The 15,288-nt window shown below is 36.6% G+C and overlaps 1 protein-coding gene across 1 annotated transcript in view; it reads right to left on the bottom strand.

The window, feature by feature from the left end:
* The window catches only part of nup210 (nucleoporin 210), a 293,306-nt gene that overhangs the window by 180,951 nt on the left and 97,067 nt on the right, over positions 1-15,288 (bottom strand). Inside the window, exon 9 of the mRNA XM_028823964.2 lies at positions 8,752-8,858. Within this exon, the coding sequence (XP_028679797.1) occupies positions 8,752-8,858 (107 nt within the window). The remainder of the gene's footprint in view (positions 1-8,751; positions 8,859-15,288) is intronic.

Genomic DNA, 15,288 nt, shown 5'->3' on the forward strand with positions numbered 1-15,288 from the left:
CACAGAGGGTTAAATCAAGAAGGACTACTTTTATTTTCTAAGATTTGCAAAAAGAGACACCCTGTGCTATAGTTTGGTTTATTTTCCAATGAATATTAATAGTTTACATGCATGGACCAAGCTAAATAGAACTCCTATTTAACAAAACTCTAGAACTAGAAGAACATTAATTTAATCTTTTATAGTGAGTGATAAATTAAACATGAAAAAACACAAAACTGTAAGACCAACAAATGGCCCACCATTCATCTACCAAGCTTTGCAATTCAATGCTTGCAACAGCCTTGGTTGTACAGTAGTCAATAACATTTAAAGACATATACAGCTTATTTAAGCAGATAAGACAGAACTAAAAGAAAAACCTACCAAAATGTGGCCAACCTCGAGCTGATGTCAAATTATGCGAATTCTATTTTTTTTTACATTCTGCTGTGGTTTTTACAACACAAGACATCACATAAACAAACTTCTGTTTGTGAGTACAAAAACACCTATGTTACTTCTGCCTCATCGCTACATTATCTATACTAATAAAAGGCAAAGCCCTCACTGACTCACTCACTCACTCACTGACTGACTGACTGACTCACTCATCACTAATTCTCCAACTTCCCGTGTAGGTGGAAGGCTGAAATTTGGCAGGCTCATTCCTTACAGCTTACTTACAAAAGTTAGGCAGGTTTCATTTCGAAATTCTACACGTAATGGTCATAATTGGAACCTCTTTTTTGTCCATATACTGTAATAGACTGCAGCTCGATGGCCGTGGGAGGCGGAGTTGCGTATCGCGTCATCACACCTCCCACGTAATCATGTGAACCGACTGTGAGCGGAGTACGTAGAAAACAAGGAAGAGCCCCAAGAGCGCTGAAGAAAACATTCATTACACAATTGAGAAGGCAGCGAAACAATAAGCAGCGAGCGAGTGACGCATACAAGCATATTCATAAGTGCAGCTACTGCGGAAACAAAGCACGGTGTAAACTGTAAGTTTAAATTAAGTTTATAGAAACGCTCCCGCTGCCGTTTGCAATACCATATTCGTGACATACAAGTTTAATGAGAAGACACGAGGTATAAACGAGACTTTGGATCACTTTGTAACGGAGTTAAAATTGCTGTAGCGAGAAACTTTTAAGTGCCAGGTCTTAGCTAACATTAAATAAAGCCGTGGACATCGCAACATCACACAAGAGAGTGGCTCACGTGAACTGACTGAACGCAGCACGAGTGATCACTTCGATGAAAAAAACCTGTTCAAAAAACACATTACACAATTGATAATGTAGGAAAAGAATATGAAGCGACTGACGCATACAGACATATTCATGAGTGCAGGTACTTCGGAAACAAAGCACCGTGTAAACCTAAAGTTTAAATTAAGTTCATAGACCTACAAAAGGTTGTCATTGATCTGAGGCAAGATTGCTTTTCTCCTGTACAACTATACGTTGCATTCTCAACAGTAAGCTTGCACAGCTTGGTCACATTACAACCGGAGTGCTGAACTGACAACGTGGTATACAAAGAGAACTATAACAATCGTAATAAACGAACAATAAAACAGCAGAGAACCCGTGGATTAAATAAAAAGGCTGCTTCCTTGGCGAAGCAAGGAAAAAGGATGGCCTTATATGGCGTTCGTTTATAAAACAGCGGAGAAGCTGTGTAAAGGCTGCTTCACAAAAAAACAGCAGAGCGCCTTATATGAGCAGGCAGTCAGCTAAAGAAGGGAATCAATAAATAACTATAATCGTAATAAACGAACAAAAAATAGCGGAGAATCCGCGGATTACATAAAGGAAATGGGTACCTGAACAGAAAAGTGAGTCTCAAATAGCTACACAATAACTATAACAATCGTAATAAACGAGCAATAAAACAATACAGAACCGCTAAGCAAGGAGAAAGGACGGCCTTATATGGCGTTCGTTTATAAAACAGCGGAGAGGCTGTGTAAAGGCAGCTTCACAAAAAAACAGATCCTTAAATTGTTATTGGTATATTTTCCCTCAATTTAAAAAGGTTTTCTTTTCTTCTTAATAAAAATTTAAAAGCAGTACTTCGCCGCTGCGAAGCGCGGGGATTTGGCTATATATATATATATATGGATATATATATATATGGATATATATATATATATATATATATATATATATATATATATATATATATATATATATATATATATATACACACACACATATATATGGATATATACTCTGCTCCTGACGCACACTCCTTTGAAGAGGAAAATATGTTTGCATTCTTTTAATTGTGAGACGGAACTGTCATCTCTGTCTTGTCATGGAGCACAGTTTAAACTTTTGAAAAAGACACAAATGTTTGTTTGCAGTGTTAGAATAACGTTCCTGTCTCTCTACAACCTCCTGTGTTTCTGCGCAAATCTGTGACCCAAGCATGACAATCTAAAAATAACCATATAAACATATGGTTTCTACTTCGCGGATTTTCTTATTTCGCGGGTGGCTCTGGAACGCAACCCCCGCGATAGAGGAGGGATTACTGTATATTATATATATATATACATATATATATTATATGTAGATCTGTGTATATGTAGATATGTATATATATGTATATATGTATATGTATATATATGTTTACATAACCTCTTTAATACACTACTTCTCCGCTGCGAAGCGCGGGTATTTTGCTAGTAGGAAATATACTTCAAGAGCAACATTCTTTAGCACTATGACTCCATGTTTTCAATCTTTTGAATTTTTCTTGGTTTTATAGTAATTCCAGTGTGTATTAAGACCAAAGTGTGTGTGTGTGTGTATTTATTTATTTTTATTTACCTATTTATGTATGTATTTACTTAAAGAGCTTCTGTAAAAAGACACATTTGAATGTGTATATTTATTTATCTATTTATGTATTTATTTAAAGATCTTCTGTAAACAGTTAAAATTCCCCCCTAGAGACAAATAAAGTTCTATCACTCTCTCAATTTCTGAACCCTTTCAATCAAGTGAGCTACCATAGCACATTACTTTCCTTTATTTTGTGCATAATTTAGTATATAATGTAAGGCGCGGCACGGTGGCGCAGTGGTAGCACTGCTGCCTCGCAGTTAGGAGACCTGGGTTCACTTCCTGGGTCCTCCTTGCGTGAAGTTTGCATGTTCTCCCCGTGTCTGTGTGGGTTTCCTCTGGGTGCTCCGGTTTTTTCCCCACAGTCCAAAGACATGCAGGTTAGGTGCACTGGCAATCCAAAATTGTCCCTAGAGTGTGCTTGGTGTGTATGTGTATGTGTGCCCTGCGGTGGGCTGGCGCCCTGCCCGGGGTTTGTTTGTTTCCTGCCTTGCACCCTGTGTTGGCTGGGATTGGCTCCAGCAGACCCCCGTGACCCTGTAGTTAGGATATAGCGGGCTGGATAATGGATGGATATATAATGTAAGGCGCTGTTAACTTTCAGTGCTCAACTGGATAAATAGTGGTGCTACTTCTCTATGTGCTCATATACTTCCAGCTGTGTTTTAGAGCTTGTATTTAGTATGTCAGGGTTCATTTGCAGCCCAACATCATCTCAAGGAAGAGTATGTTAACATGCTTGTCTTTTTACAAAAAAATTGGAAGTTACAAAAACACTGCAAATTATTTACACAAAAATGCAATGTGCACCGTTCGCATTTATGCAAAGACTTTAAGTATGTTCATGGTCTGTTTGTATGCAACATTTCTGAACAATTGTTTACAAAAGATCACATTAATGTTCTTTTTACTTTAATGTTTTTATTTATATGGTTTACAAAAGATTCCAATAGTTATTCAATTAACATTTTATGACATTTGTAACATTTTATTATACTACCTCAGTAACAGCATGTGTTTTCATCAATGTAAAAAACTCTTAACTCAATTTAAACTTTATTTATAACCTTTTACAAGTGGAGTATCCCTAATCTGAAAATCCAAAACCCCCTGAGCACTAATGTGACTTCACAAGTAGAAAATTCCACAGTGTTCTCTTATAAAGCTTGGATTTGAGCATGAAAATGTGTACACAAAAAATTCAATTTATGAAACCTGGCATGCACACATTTCTAAACAATTTACCTTTATAAATCTCAATCACCTTGTAAAAGTGGTCCCCATGAAGCTTAGATTTACGATCTGAGCATTGGGGTATCCCACAAAACATTGAGTGCCGCAAGGAAACAAAACACAATTGACAATCTTGGGGTTTGGGAACCCCCATGAAGCATCAGGGGCTGTTAAGCAATGAAACACTGTTGACAAACTTTGTAGTCCATGAAGTAACACAATAACATCTACACTGAAGTTCAAAAGTGCTGCACAACTACTGTGCAACTTAGAGGGAAATTAGATAGTAGCGCCTCACCTCTGCATTCTGGGGATTAATAGAATGTCATTGCTTACAAGTAACACATTCTCGCTAGGTGCTCTTACTGCAATAAAATGTCTATATGTTGCTCTGATTTTGTCAGTAAAACTGATGAAATTTGTACTTTTATGTTGGCAAAAACATTATGTTTTATGTATGTAAACTCATACTAAAACTAATGTAAAACCTCAGCCACTTCGTTAATGGCTTCTAGCACAGCGGGCATGATATAGTGAAGGTTTGCAGAGATATTCCTGACCTGTTGGTCGGTCCATGGCTGCCACACATTCCCAGCATTCATTTGACGCATCCTCTGAGTACATCATCAGAAATTAATGCAACTCGTGCATGAGTTACAGTACCAGCAAAAAAAAAAAAAAAAAAAAAAAAAAAAAAAATGGTAGCAGTATGTTCATGTTGGAAAGTGACGTCAGAGTCTTTGTTTAGTATCAACATGTGACACCAAGCCCCATTGAAAATCCTACAGGGACAATGTTCGTGCTTCGATGTGATGAAGCAAATCATCAAACTTAAATGCAGACATACAAATGTATTTGTAGTACTTCTCTTCATCTATTTCTCACATAGGCAATACAATTGTCACATATTCCCCATCGTAATGGCACAATGCATTTTAAAGGTTTCACATACCATCTTATGTGCCTTCCCCAATTCGCAACCCCCCCTTCGCAACAGCATCAGAATGTATGGAAGCGAATTTGAGCAACAGAGTAAAAAAATTTGAGACAAATTAAAGGAAAAAAAAAAAAAGGTCTATTTCACGATTAAAATGGAAATTTCGACTTTAATCTCATAGTTTACAGTATTTTGTCAATACTAACCCACTTGTTAATAGCTACATGCTTCAGGGGCATGTAACCCATGAGACTTTCATTAAATACTTATGTCATGATCAGGAAGATTCACATTCTGCATATTTTTGATGATACATGTCCCACAGTTTCTACAATTCCTGCACTGGATGATTGGCTTCATCATAGTCTTATTAGTGAAATGCAGGAATTTCATAATGAATGAAACATGACATTCTATCATAACTGTATTGAAAACGAGTGTCTGCAACAACCAGTTTGTGGACCAGAACCATCTCCAGACTGGTTTACCCACTATGCCATGCATTAACAGGAGATGGAAAAACACCTTGTATGCAGCAACATGCAAATGGTGACCTTTCCAACAATGCCCTGCATAGTAGTCCATTACAACAATTATTTTCTCCACCAGAATATCATCAACAAATCTCAAATAATCCAGATAATCAAGAACAAGAGACATATTTAGATCTAGTTTATCTGTAATTGGGTAACGAGGAAGTGCAGGATTGTCAGCACTAAACATGAATCACTGAACCTTGAAGGTCAGGAAAATACCAAACAGGTGTCAGTTTCGCTGTCCGTGTAAATGTCTGATGACCAATTCACATCATCATCACTATCACCCGATTTGAGCAATTGTTTAGTTTCAGTTTGTTCTGAAAGTCTGCCATTGTGTTTTTGGTTGAAGTCTCCACCCCTCTCAAGAATATTGATACGTTGCCATTGAGTTGCCATAAATTAGCAGAAAGCATAGAAATATTCATGATTTTTTGCAGTATGAAGTTATGTCATCCAATAGATGGCAGCAGAATATTGTTCCAAGAGGTATTGGGGGTTTAACATTATAAAGTGAACCATTACATACTGCCCTGACTTGAAAATAACCGCTCTCACCGAGAACTTTGAGTCACACTCTTGAGTTAAAGCCAAGGAAGCTAAGGGAAACATTAATTCTTGTCAGCCTCTGAAAGGCTTTATAAATATCATATTATTTACACATTTGTTTATTTTGATAAAACAAGACATCATTTTCCTACTATATTATACTGAATGGATTACAGATTTCTTCAATTAAACAAGAGAAGATACAGAGAGAGCAATGTATATCCTAATTCAACAAAAACAGCTTTAAGTGAATTAGGAGTAACAGTGATTCCAAAACTGTCTGACATGTAGCCAAAGATTTGCCCCAGTGTAATCTGAGCATGGGACAATTCCATACACAATTATCACAATTAGCTTCATGGCCTGGGTAAATTTTAAATGGCCGGAGTTAAAGATAAGTGCATGTGACTTTTATATTTAATTAAATTAAACATTCACTTGGCACATACTGACAAGGTGTATATCCTGTTAAGTTCCATTCTTTGCCTAAAATTTGACAGGTTAACATTTTGAAAAAATCCAGGAAAGTTTAAGAATATTGGCATATTGTATGGTGTTTACCACCAATACTGAAGAAATATTATGAAAAACATGCAAACACCTTTGAAAAAAATGTGTACAGGTAAAATTCCATTATAACGAATATCTTTACAATGAAATTTTCATTACAGCGAAGTATTTTTATGGTCCCGACAGCTTCCCCATATGACACAAGTCTATAGAAATCTCGTTACTACGAAGTACATTCAGCAGAAGTGCAGAAAAGACCTTGAAATGCCTGAATGAATCATCCACAGAGCAGTTAGTTCTGTGGCCACAGCTCAGTTGTGCACAACAATCCCCAAACAGAAACACTAATTTTTTTTTCCTTTCTTCGAACTTTCCTCATACTGTTTTTTTTTGTTTATATTTTATATATATATATAACTTTTTTGTTTCCTGCGGTTTTCAGTGATACCTTTTACTTATTGCTCGTCAACATTTGAAAAACATCCATTGGAATTTAACTCATTGTCATCCACTCATTGTCAATGGCAGACATGGAGAAACGATAACAGTTCATATTTGAAAAAAGAAAAAAAAAAAAACTTTACATTTTGCAGCTCTCAATTGCTGCAAAAAGAAAAAAGACATTGCCAGTGAATTCGGAATTTCACCATCGACACTGTCAACTTTCTTGAAAGACAAAACAAAAAAAAGAAGATAAATCTCGGGTTGTAAATGTATGTGAACTGCTACATTTGAAGACGTCGAAAAAGCCGTTTTTATGTGGTTCAGTGATGCTCGTTCAAGAAACATTCCTATTAATGCAGCACTCATTCAAGAAAATGTGAGGTTTGTAAACTCTTTTGGGACCTCCCCCAACTAGACAGCAAGCCGACGAGCGTCCTGAAGTGCGATCTGTGCGTCTGAATGGGACAAAAGCAGGCTCACAGATATGCTGCATCTCTCCGCCAAAGTAAACAGAAAAGATCTCGATGGGTGATGCAAGGTTAGGAGCACATAAATTGTAAATGCAGATACTGTAACAGGATTACTTGATCCCTGACCTGGCCACGATCTTGCCTGACTGCTATGTCTGTGTATAGCAGAGTGGCAGATAACGCTACAATAAATAACTGTGCCGTTCCGGTTTCAAGCTGAATAAAGCTGGTTTTGCTAAAGTACTGAGACTAAGCCTCGTGTTTTGGGGTGCAAGACAGGGACTTATAGTGCAACCCCAACCTTTTATGATTTGCTTCTGTGGCGCTTCGCTGTAGCATTGTGAGCATCCTATTGCCCTGCCCCAGCAATGAACAAACAATCTTCCACAGACGCTGCAATCGCGCTTCAGGATGCACTTCAGCGTGTCGTTCCCGTTGGGTGGGGAGTGGGGGTCTCAAAAGAGTTCAGAAACCTCGCAATATGAAGAAGAAATAATGATTCGGCTCCTGACTGATAACTGTGCTGCCCACAACATGCTTCCACATTCAGATAATGTTCGCTTTGAATACCTCCCACCCAATTGCACGGCAGCGCTTCAGCGATTGGATTTGGGCATCATTCGCACCCTGAATCGCAAGGAAATGCTGAGAAACATTCTCGTCAGCATAAATTGTAGGCAGGAGGAGATTAAAAGTAACGCGAAAGAAGCTATTGAAATGATTGCAAACGCCTGGATACAAGTTAAAGAAAGCACTAAAGTAACAAATACAGAATCTCATTACAACAGAATATTTTTTAGGTCCCTGGGAGTTCGTTATAACAGAATTTTACCTGTAATATGCAGATAACAGAAGTAGGCTGTTGGATAATTAAATTTGAGATATAAAGGATTATCTATATAGAAATCTTTACAGGACTCATTTTCCTATTAAAATTAAGTACATATTTTGTCATACTGCTGCATGTTTATAAGGACAATACAACAACAGCAAACAAGGAATTTTTTCTTAGTACAGTTCAAAATGTAAAACAGAACACTCAATTGTGATGCTAAAGGTTTCAATATGCAAAAACCAAAATAAGGCTCTGCCAAGTAGCAACAGGCAAATGTGATCAAATAATTTGTACTAAGTATAGTACATCTCTCTAGATTTACTGAATGAGAGATTTGTTTTGTTAAATGCACCAAAATCTAAAGAGTCTAAATGTTCCCACCACCCTTATTACTCACATCAGACAGGTACACTTTGTTTCCTGTCTTGTCAAAGACCTCAATTAGAATTTCATATTGTCTTCCAGTCTCAAGGACCCATCTGTCTCCTGGGCGAATAGTAAATCCTGTAAGTAAAAAAATAAAATAAATAAATAAATAAAAATTAAGATAAACTATTTGCTGCTTTAATGCATTTTTCATAGGAAAATGGTTACTGCTTGTTGCTTAAGTAAACCGAACAACAATTAATCATCTAAAAGAAACATTAAACATGTAAAAGAAAGATTCAGAATAAAGTAAAAGCATAATTTAATTACAACATTAGAAAACTGTTGACAAGAACAGGCCATTCAGCCCATTAATGGAGGGGGGCACTGGATGTCCCGTCAAAATCCTAATGCAAGGTCACCAGTATATCACTTCTTGGAATTTTTCAATAAATAGCCTCTATTAGTTACAAAAGTTCACACTCTCCTAATTACAATAAAATACAGGACATACCACACTATGTTTTTAATCATTATTTAGTGAAAAAAGATGTTCTAGTTTCTGTATAATAGTACCTTTAAAGTAGTATGTACTCCCTACACAAATGACTGCTAGAAATGCTAAAGAGAGTAAAATAATTTATCTTCAGGCAAAAACTAAAGGTTTCGTGTACATTTTAATTCCTTATGTATAATAAACTACAATTCTTTTCTGTACTTTTCATTTTTGAAAAAGTAGAACGACCCTCTCTCCAATTTAATAATATGTAGATGTTGCCTCTGTGGCTCTGATACAGTTTTCCTGCCCAGTGTGCCAGCCTTCATTTTAGTAACCTATAAGCTGGCAGAAGCTGTCACAATTCATCTTTAGTGTGATAAATATAGTTTTTGTGCTATTCTGGTTATACAGAGGCTGAAACAATGCTTTTGATATGGTTGAACCTTTAAAATATTGTATTAATATAATATAAATGCATCTTTAAAGTACCAGTAATGCAGAAGTTATTATGACATTTTTATGACTCTCCAAGTTTTGACCATTTTTGCAATTATGTCTGTGTGTGTGTGTGTGTGTGTGTTTGTATATACAGAAACACAGTAACTTGAGAGTGCTTTGAGCTAGATAAATGAAATTTGGGATATGGGTGTTATAAAAATGTTAAATAAATGTATAAAAAGTTTCTATCAACTTTTGGGCAACATACCTCAACTGGAAGTGGTACTTTACCTGAACACATTTCAAAAATTTTCAAATAAATTGGTACATAGTTTAAATAAACAATTAATTTAAATTTTGTATTTTTCATGTGAAATTGAATTATAAGAAGAGAAGAATAATTGAAATTTTATATCGTTGTCAGTTAGGGTAAGAAACACAGATATAGAATTTCACCTTAATCTGGTAACCGAAATGATATATTAACAGGTATCAGCACTAGTGCTGGGCGGTATACCGGTTCATACCAAAAACCATTTTTTATTTTTGTTATGATATGGATTTTTCTTATACCGCAACACCGGTTTAAATAGCCTAAACAAAGTTCGGAACGTGGTGCAGCGGGAAACTGTTTAAGGGGGGACATATTTCACTGCTGCACCGCTAAACACACATGCAACGGAGTCCATGCATTAGTGGAGGTATTGAACAGTGAAAATGGACAAAGAACATTCTGAAACTGAAGCTGTAGCAGACGATAAAGTTGAACATGATGACAAAGAAGATCTTTTGCTAGTAAAAGGAGCCGTGTCTGTTGTGACTTTGGTTTTAAAAGGTCGGATGTGGACCATTATGTTCAAATGTGTGAATACTGTTTCTATACTACTGGATAATACTGCAAGCCAAGTTGTACTTGTTTTTTATTTTTTCCAATACTGTGTAATGTACCTGGGTACTGTATAATAGTGTGACGACACGTTGAATTTATTCTTGACTTTTCCACTTTAATCTCGACGCTTATGATGAGAACAATTTGTCATTAAAGTAGGACATCGTAAACTAAACTTCATCTTGCAATGAATATTTAATTTACTAGATTTTCTCAAACCCCGTCATAAGTTGTGTAGCACATTAAATGTTTTGTGTTAAGTGTTCACCGAGCCATGTTAATCACTATGTGCTTCTTAAACTGACTTCCTCTTGCACTAAGAGGAGGCGCAGGCAGCGATCACCACACAGAATACATTAATTTCATGATATTCCTGCTCCCTGAACATTTAGAATGCCAACATAAATACTTGATATCATTTTCATGATGAAATGCATTAAAGCATGTATTAATCATGTGGGGGCACGGTGGCGTGGAGGGTGCACTGCTGCATCGCAGCAAGGGGATCCCGGGTGTTCCCTGCCTTGAATTTGCAAGTTTTTCTGGTGAGTTTACTCGCCGTACTTCAGTTTTTTTTCAAAGTCATGTAGGATGTGGGGTTTTGTTATGCTATATTGACCCTGTGATGCGCTGGCGCCCTGTTCAAGATTTGCTCCTGCCTCGCACACAATGCTTGCTGGGATGGGTGCAACCCTGAATGAATGGCATAATTAAACATGTATAACAAAGATTTTTTTAAAGTTCTGAACACTCTGTGGTCCAAGTTTATAACCAGTTTTAATTTCACAAAGACATTTATCATGTGGTGATTGATTATGTGGAGAAAGAAAAAGGAAAGATAGGAACTGAGGGGTTTGGTACATTAGACAGAGACAGCATGCATGCAATAATGAAAGCCCGCTCAGAAGAACATCCATTAAATTCTGTTTTTGTGTCTCCGACCCCCAGATCATGAATCCAATATTTACACAATATTTAAGCTAAACCTGTGCGATACCCATTAATACATCCAGTTTTTTGGAGCCTCGTCACACCTGCCATAAAGTTCTTTACACTGAACATATACTTTGGGACACCTTACTGCGAGGGAGCAGCACTACCGCCACACTATTATATTATATTATGTTTAATACCTGCTTTAATGCATTTCATCATGAAAATTTATCTTAGCATTCTACATTTTCAGAGAGCATGGATATCATGAAGTGAATGTACCCTGTGTGGCGATCGCTGCCTGCGCCATCTCTTATTGCAAGAGGAAGTCAGTTTAAGAAGCACGTAGAGATTAAGAACTGGGTCAGGGAACACTTAACGCAAACCATTTAATGTGCTACATTAACTTACGACGGGTTTGAGAAAATCTAGTAAATTAAACATTGATTTTAGGATTAAGTTTAGTTTACGACATTTTACTTTAATTATAAGATAAACTGAGAATAAAGTGGAAATGTCGACTTTAATCTCGACATAAGCGTCGAGATTAAAGTGGAAATATCGAGAATAAAGTCAACATGTCGACTTTAATCTCGACATATAGTTTTTTTTTTTTTCCTTCACTGTGTCCGTATTTTTTTTTTCTTCACTGTGGTCCTAATACACTTCTGATAGTCTATACCACAAATAGCATTATAAATGCAAGTTGCAATTGAAGAGCTCAGTTCCAAAATCAGCTAAGTACAAAAGATAAATTTTGAAGATAAATAGGAAAATCTGGGTCTGTAAGCAGATTTTGAAACTAAATCCCTAAAACTATAGCGCTACACTGTTGCAATTAGCAGGTTTTGAAGCTCAAACATATTTTCGGCACAGGACCAACTGCATGAAAAGTCACAATCACGTGTTCATTAAATTTTACCAAAACGTGTAATTAGCAGATTTTAGAACTCACATCTTCAATTTTATTATTTATGTATATAGCTTAGCTTATATAAATTTGCCTTAATGATGGTTCAGTTGGTAAAGATGTCATCACCAAGTTGCACTTGTTTTATTTTATTTTAATCTGGTGAATACTGTGTAATGCACCTGGGCTTGAAGTCTTGGAAGTAATAGTAGTATTACGGGAAGTTGCACTATTATTTATTTTATTGTTATTATTTATTAGTTTAAATATTATGCAGTTTAATGAAGGTAAAGTTGTTTAAAATGTTTACAAAAAATATTTACTATTTATTACTTTTCTAAGACATGTTCAGTGCAATACAACTTTGACAAGCACCTCTGGATATTTTACTAAGTCTAAATGCCTCTTTGGATGGTTGAAAATATGTTGTCAAAATTTTAGTTTAAGTTGTTTGCAAACTTTGTTCAATAAAAAGGCTCTATATTTTGACTGCATCTGTCATGCAATGCGGCTCCTTCTCTTCATTAGTGCCACCCCCTTGAAAACTATCACTTTATGGGGCCATGCAAACCTGTATTAATACTTGTGTGAACATTAAAATGTCTTTTTGTACAATGTACAATTCTCATGACAGCGAAATAGGTTATTCTTAGCCAGTAATTGCAGTAGAAAATGTGGTTAACATCTACTCATTCATGGGGGAAAAAAATATCGTCCAATACCGTGAAACCGGTATAATTTTGAAAAATGCCATGATATAGAATTTTGGTCATACCACCCAGCACTAATCAGCACTATTACACATGCATTACTACCATTATATAAATAGAGATAAATAATTTAAAATTTTTTATGATCATTACTTATCATTAGATATGAAATTTGTCCTTGATCAGGTGACTGGAAGTGGTATATTACCAACCACAAAAAACAATTAGATTTGAAATATCAGTTTGATTGGATTACTGGAAGTAGTTCTTTGCCATATAAACAAAGAAAAGTGACTGATATTTTGGAAGAAACACACATATATTAAGTTTCATTATAACCGTGGTATCTACTTTACCTGAACTGGTATAAGGAAAGCTGTTTTACGTGTGGTGCTTTACAAAAGACTGGCAAATTGGCACTCATCAATGCCATTAACAAAATAGCTAACAATATTTAGTATACGGATGTACTGTATACTGTCGACGTTTGGTTTGGATCATTGTGACATCTGGTATAATAAAAGTTTATTGCCTCGTAGGATTAACATTTTTATAGGCATCAAATTTGTGCCTACCTTTAATCACCCAGTACTAGGGATTTCCTAGAATTTACCCCACCACTGACAACATTTCAATGTGCTTTCTTGATAGTTGATGATATTGTTGAAGCAGGTTCATCTGTTAAACAGATTATCGTATTTTGACACTTAGGTACTTGTTACCGTCTTTCTTAAGGCAAATTGTGTTCCATAATTGTTTTGAGCTGTGTTTTTTTTTTTTTTTAGTTTACTTGTTGCTTTTTTTGGTTATGTGCTTAAAATACAGTAGTTTTAGTGATTTAACAGTATTTGTAAAATTTTCCTCATTGTGCTGGTTCTGACTTTCCACAAAAGATTATTAATTCATTGGTGAAACTACACAACTTAGTGTTAGTAAGTATCTGTGTTCAACACATATCACATATGATTGACTACATATGAATACCACCAGATGGTAAGTTTATTTTTCATGTTATTTTGTCAACAAAAGAAATTTGTTTGATCTGTAATTACAGTGGTTGTTTGAACTAATTTCATTAATTATATTATGATCAATTAAAATCATTGTTTTATAAGTTTTCCGGCAAGAGATAATTATTATTACCATGCTTATTTTAACTTCACCTGTTTTTCTGTCTGGTACAAATCTTGTAATCGATATTTAACCAACTTCCTATTGTCCAAATGACTTGAAATTTTGCACACTTACTCACTTCCGATGACAATACATGAATCAAGCAGTTTCACAAACTGATCAATTAATCCATGTTAATTTAGAAATTAAATTTTCATATGAAGAATAGTTAAAGATTTCACCAATAGATGGTGCTAGTAATGTATAGAAATATTAAAGGAAGTGTTAAAATATTGATTACAAAATTATACTAAAACAAACACAAGACAAAAAAGTTGAAAATAATATATATCCATCCATCCTCTTCCACTTATCCAAGGTCGGATCGCGGGGGCAGCAGCTTGAGCAGAGATGCCCAGACTTCCCTCTCCCCATCCACTTCATCTAGCTCTTCTGGGAGAATCCCAAGGCATTCCCAGGCCAGCCAAGAGACATAGTCCCTCCAACGTGCCCTGGGTCTTCCCCGGGGCATCCTCCCGGTTAGACGTGCCCAGAACACCTCACCAGGGAGGCGTCCTGGAGGCATCCTGATCAGATGTCCGAGCCACGTAATCTGACTCCTCTCGGTGCGGAGGAGCAGCAGCTCTACTCTGAGCCCCTCCCAGATGACTGAGCTTCTCACCCTATCTTTAAGGGAAAGCCCAGACACCCTACGGAGGAAACTCATTTCAGCCGCTTGTATTTGCGATCTCGTTCTTTCAGTCACTACCCATAGCTCATGACCATAGGTGAGGGTAGGAACGTAGATCGACTGGTAAATTGAGAGCTTTGCCTTGTGGCTCAGCTCCTTTTTCACCACGACAGACCGATGCAGAGCCCGCATCACTGCGGATGCCGCACCGATCCACCTGTCGATCTCCCGCTCTATTCTTCCCTCACTCGTGAACAAGATCCCGAGATACTTGAACTCCTCCACTTGGGGCAGAATTTCGCTCCAACCCTGAGAGGGCATTCCACCCTTTTTCGGCTGAGGACCATGGTCTCGGATTTGGAGGTGCTGATTCCCATCCCAGCCG

This window comes from Erpetoichthys calabaricus, chromosome 18 (assembly GCF_900747795.2).
Source record: "Erpetoichthys calabaricus chromosome 18, fErpCal1.3, whole genome shotgun sequence".
NCBI classification, from domain to species: domain Eukaryota; kingdom Metazoa; phylum Chordata; class Cladistia; order Polypteriformes; family Polypteridae; genus Erpetoichthys; species Erpetoichthys calabaricus.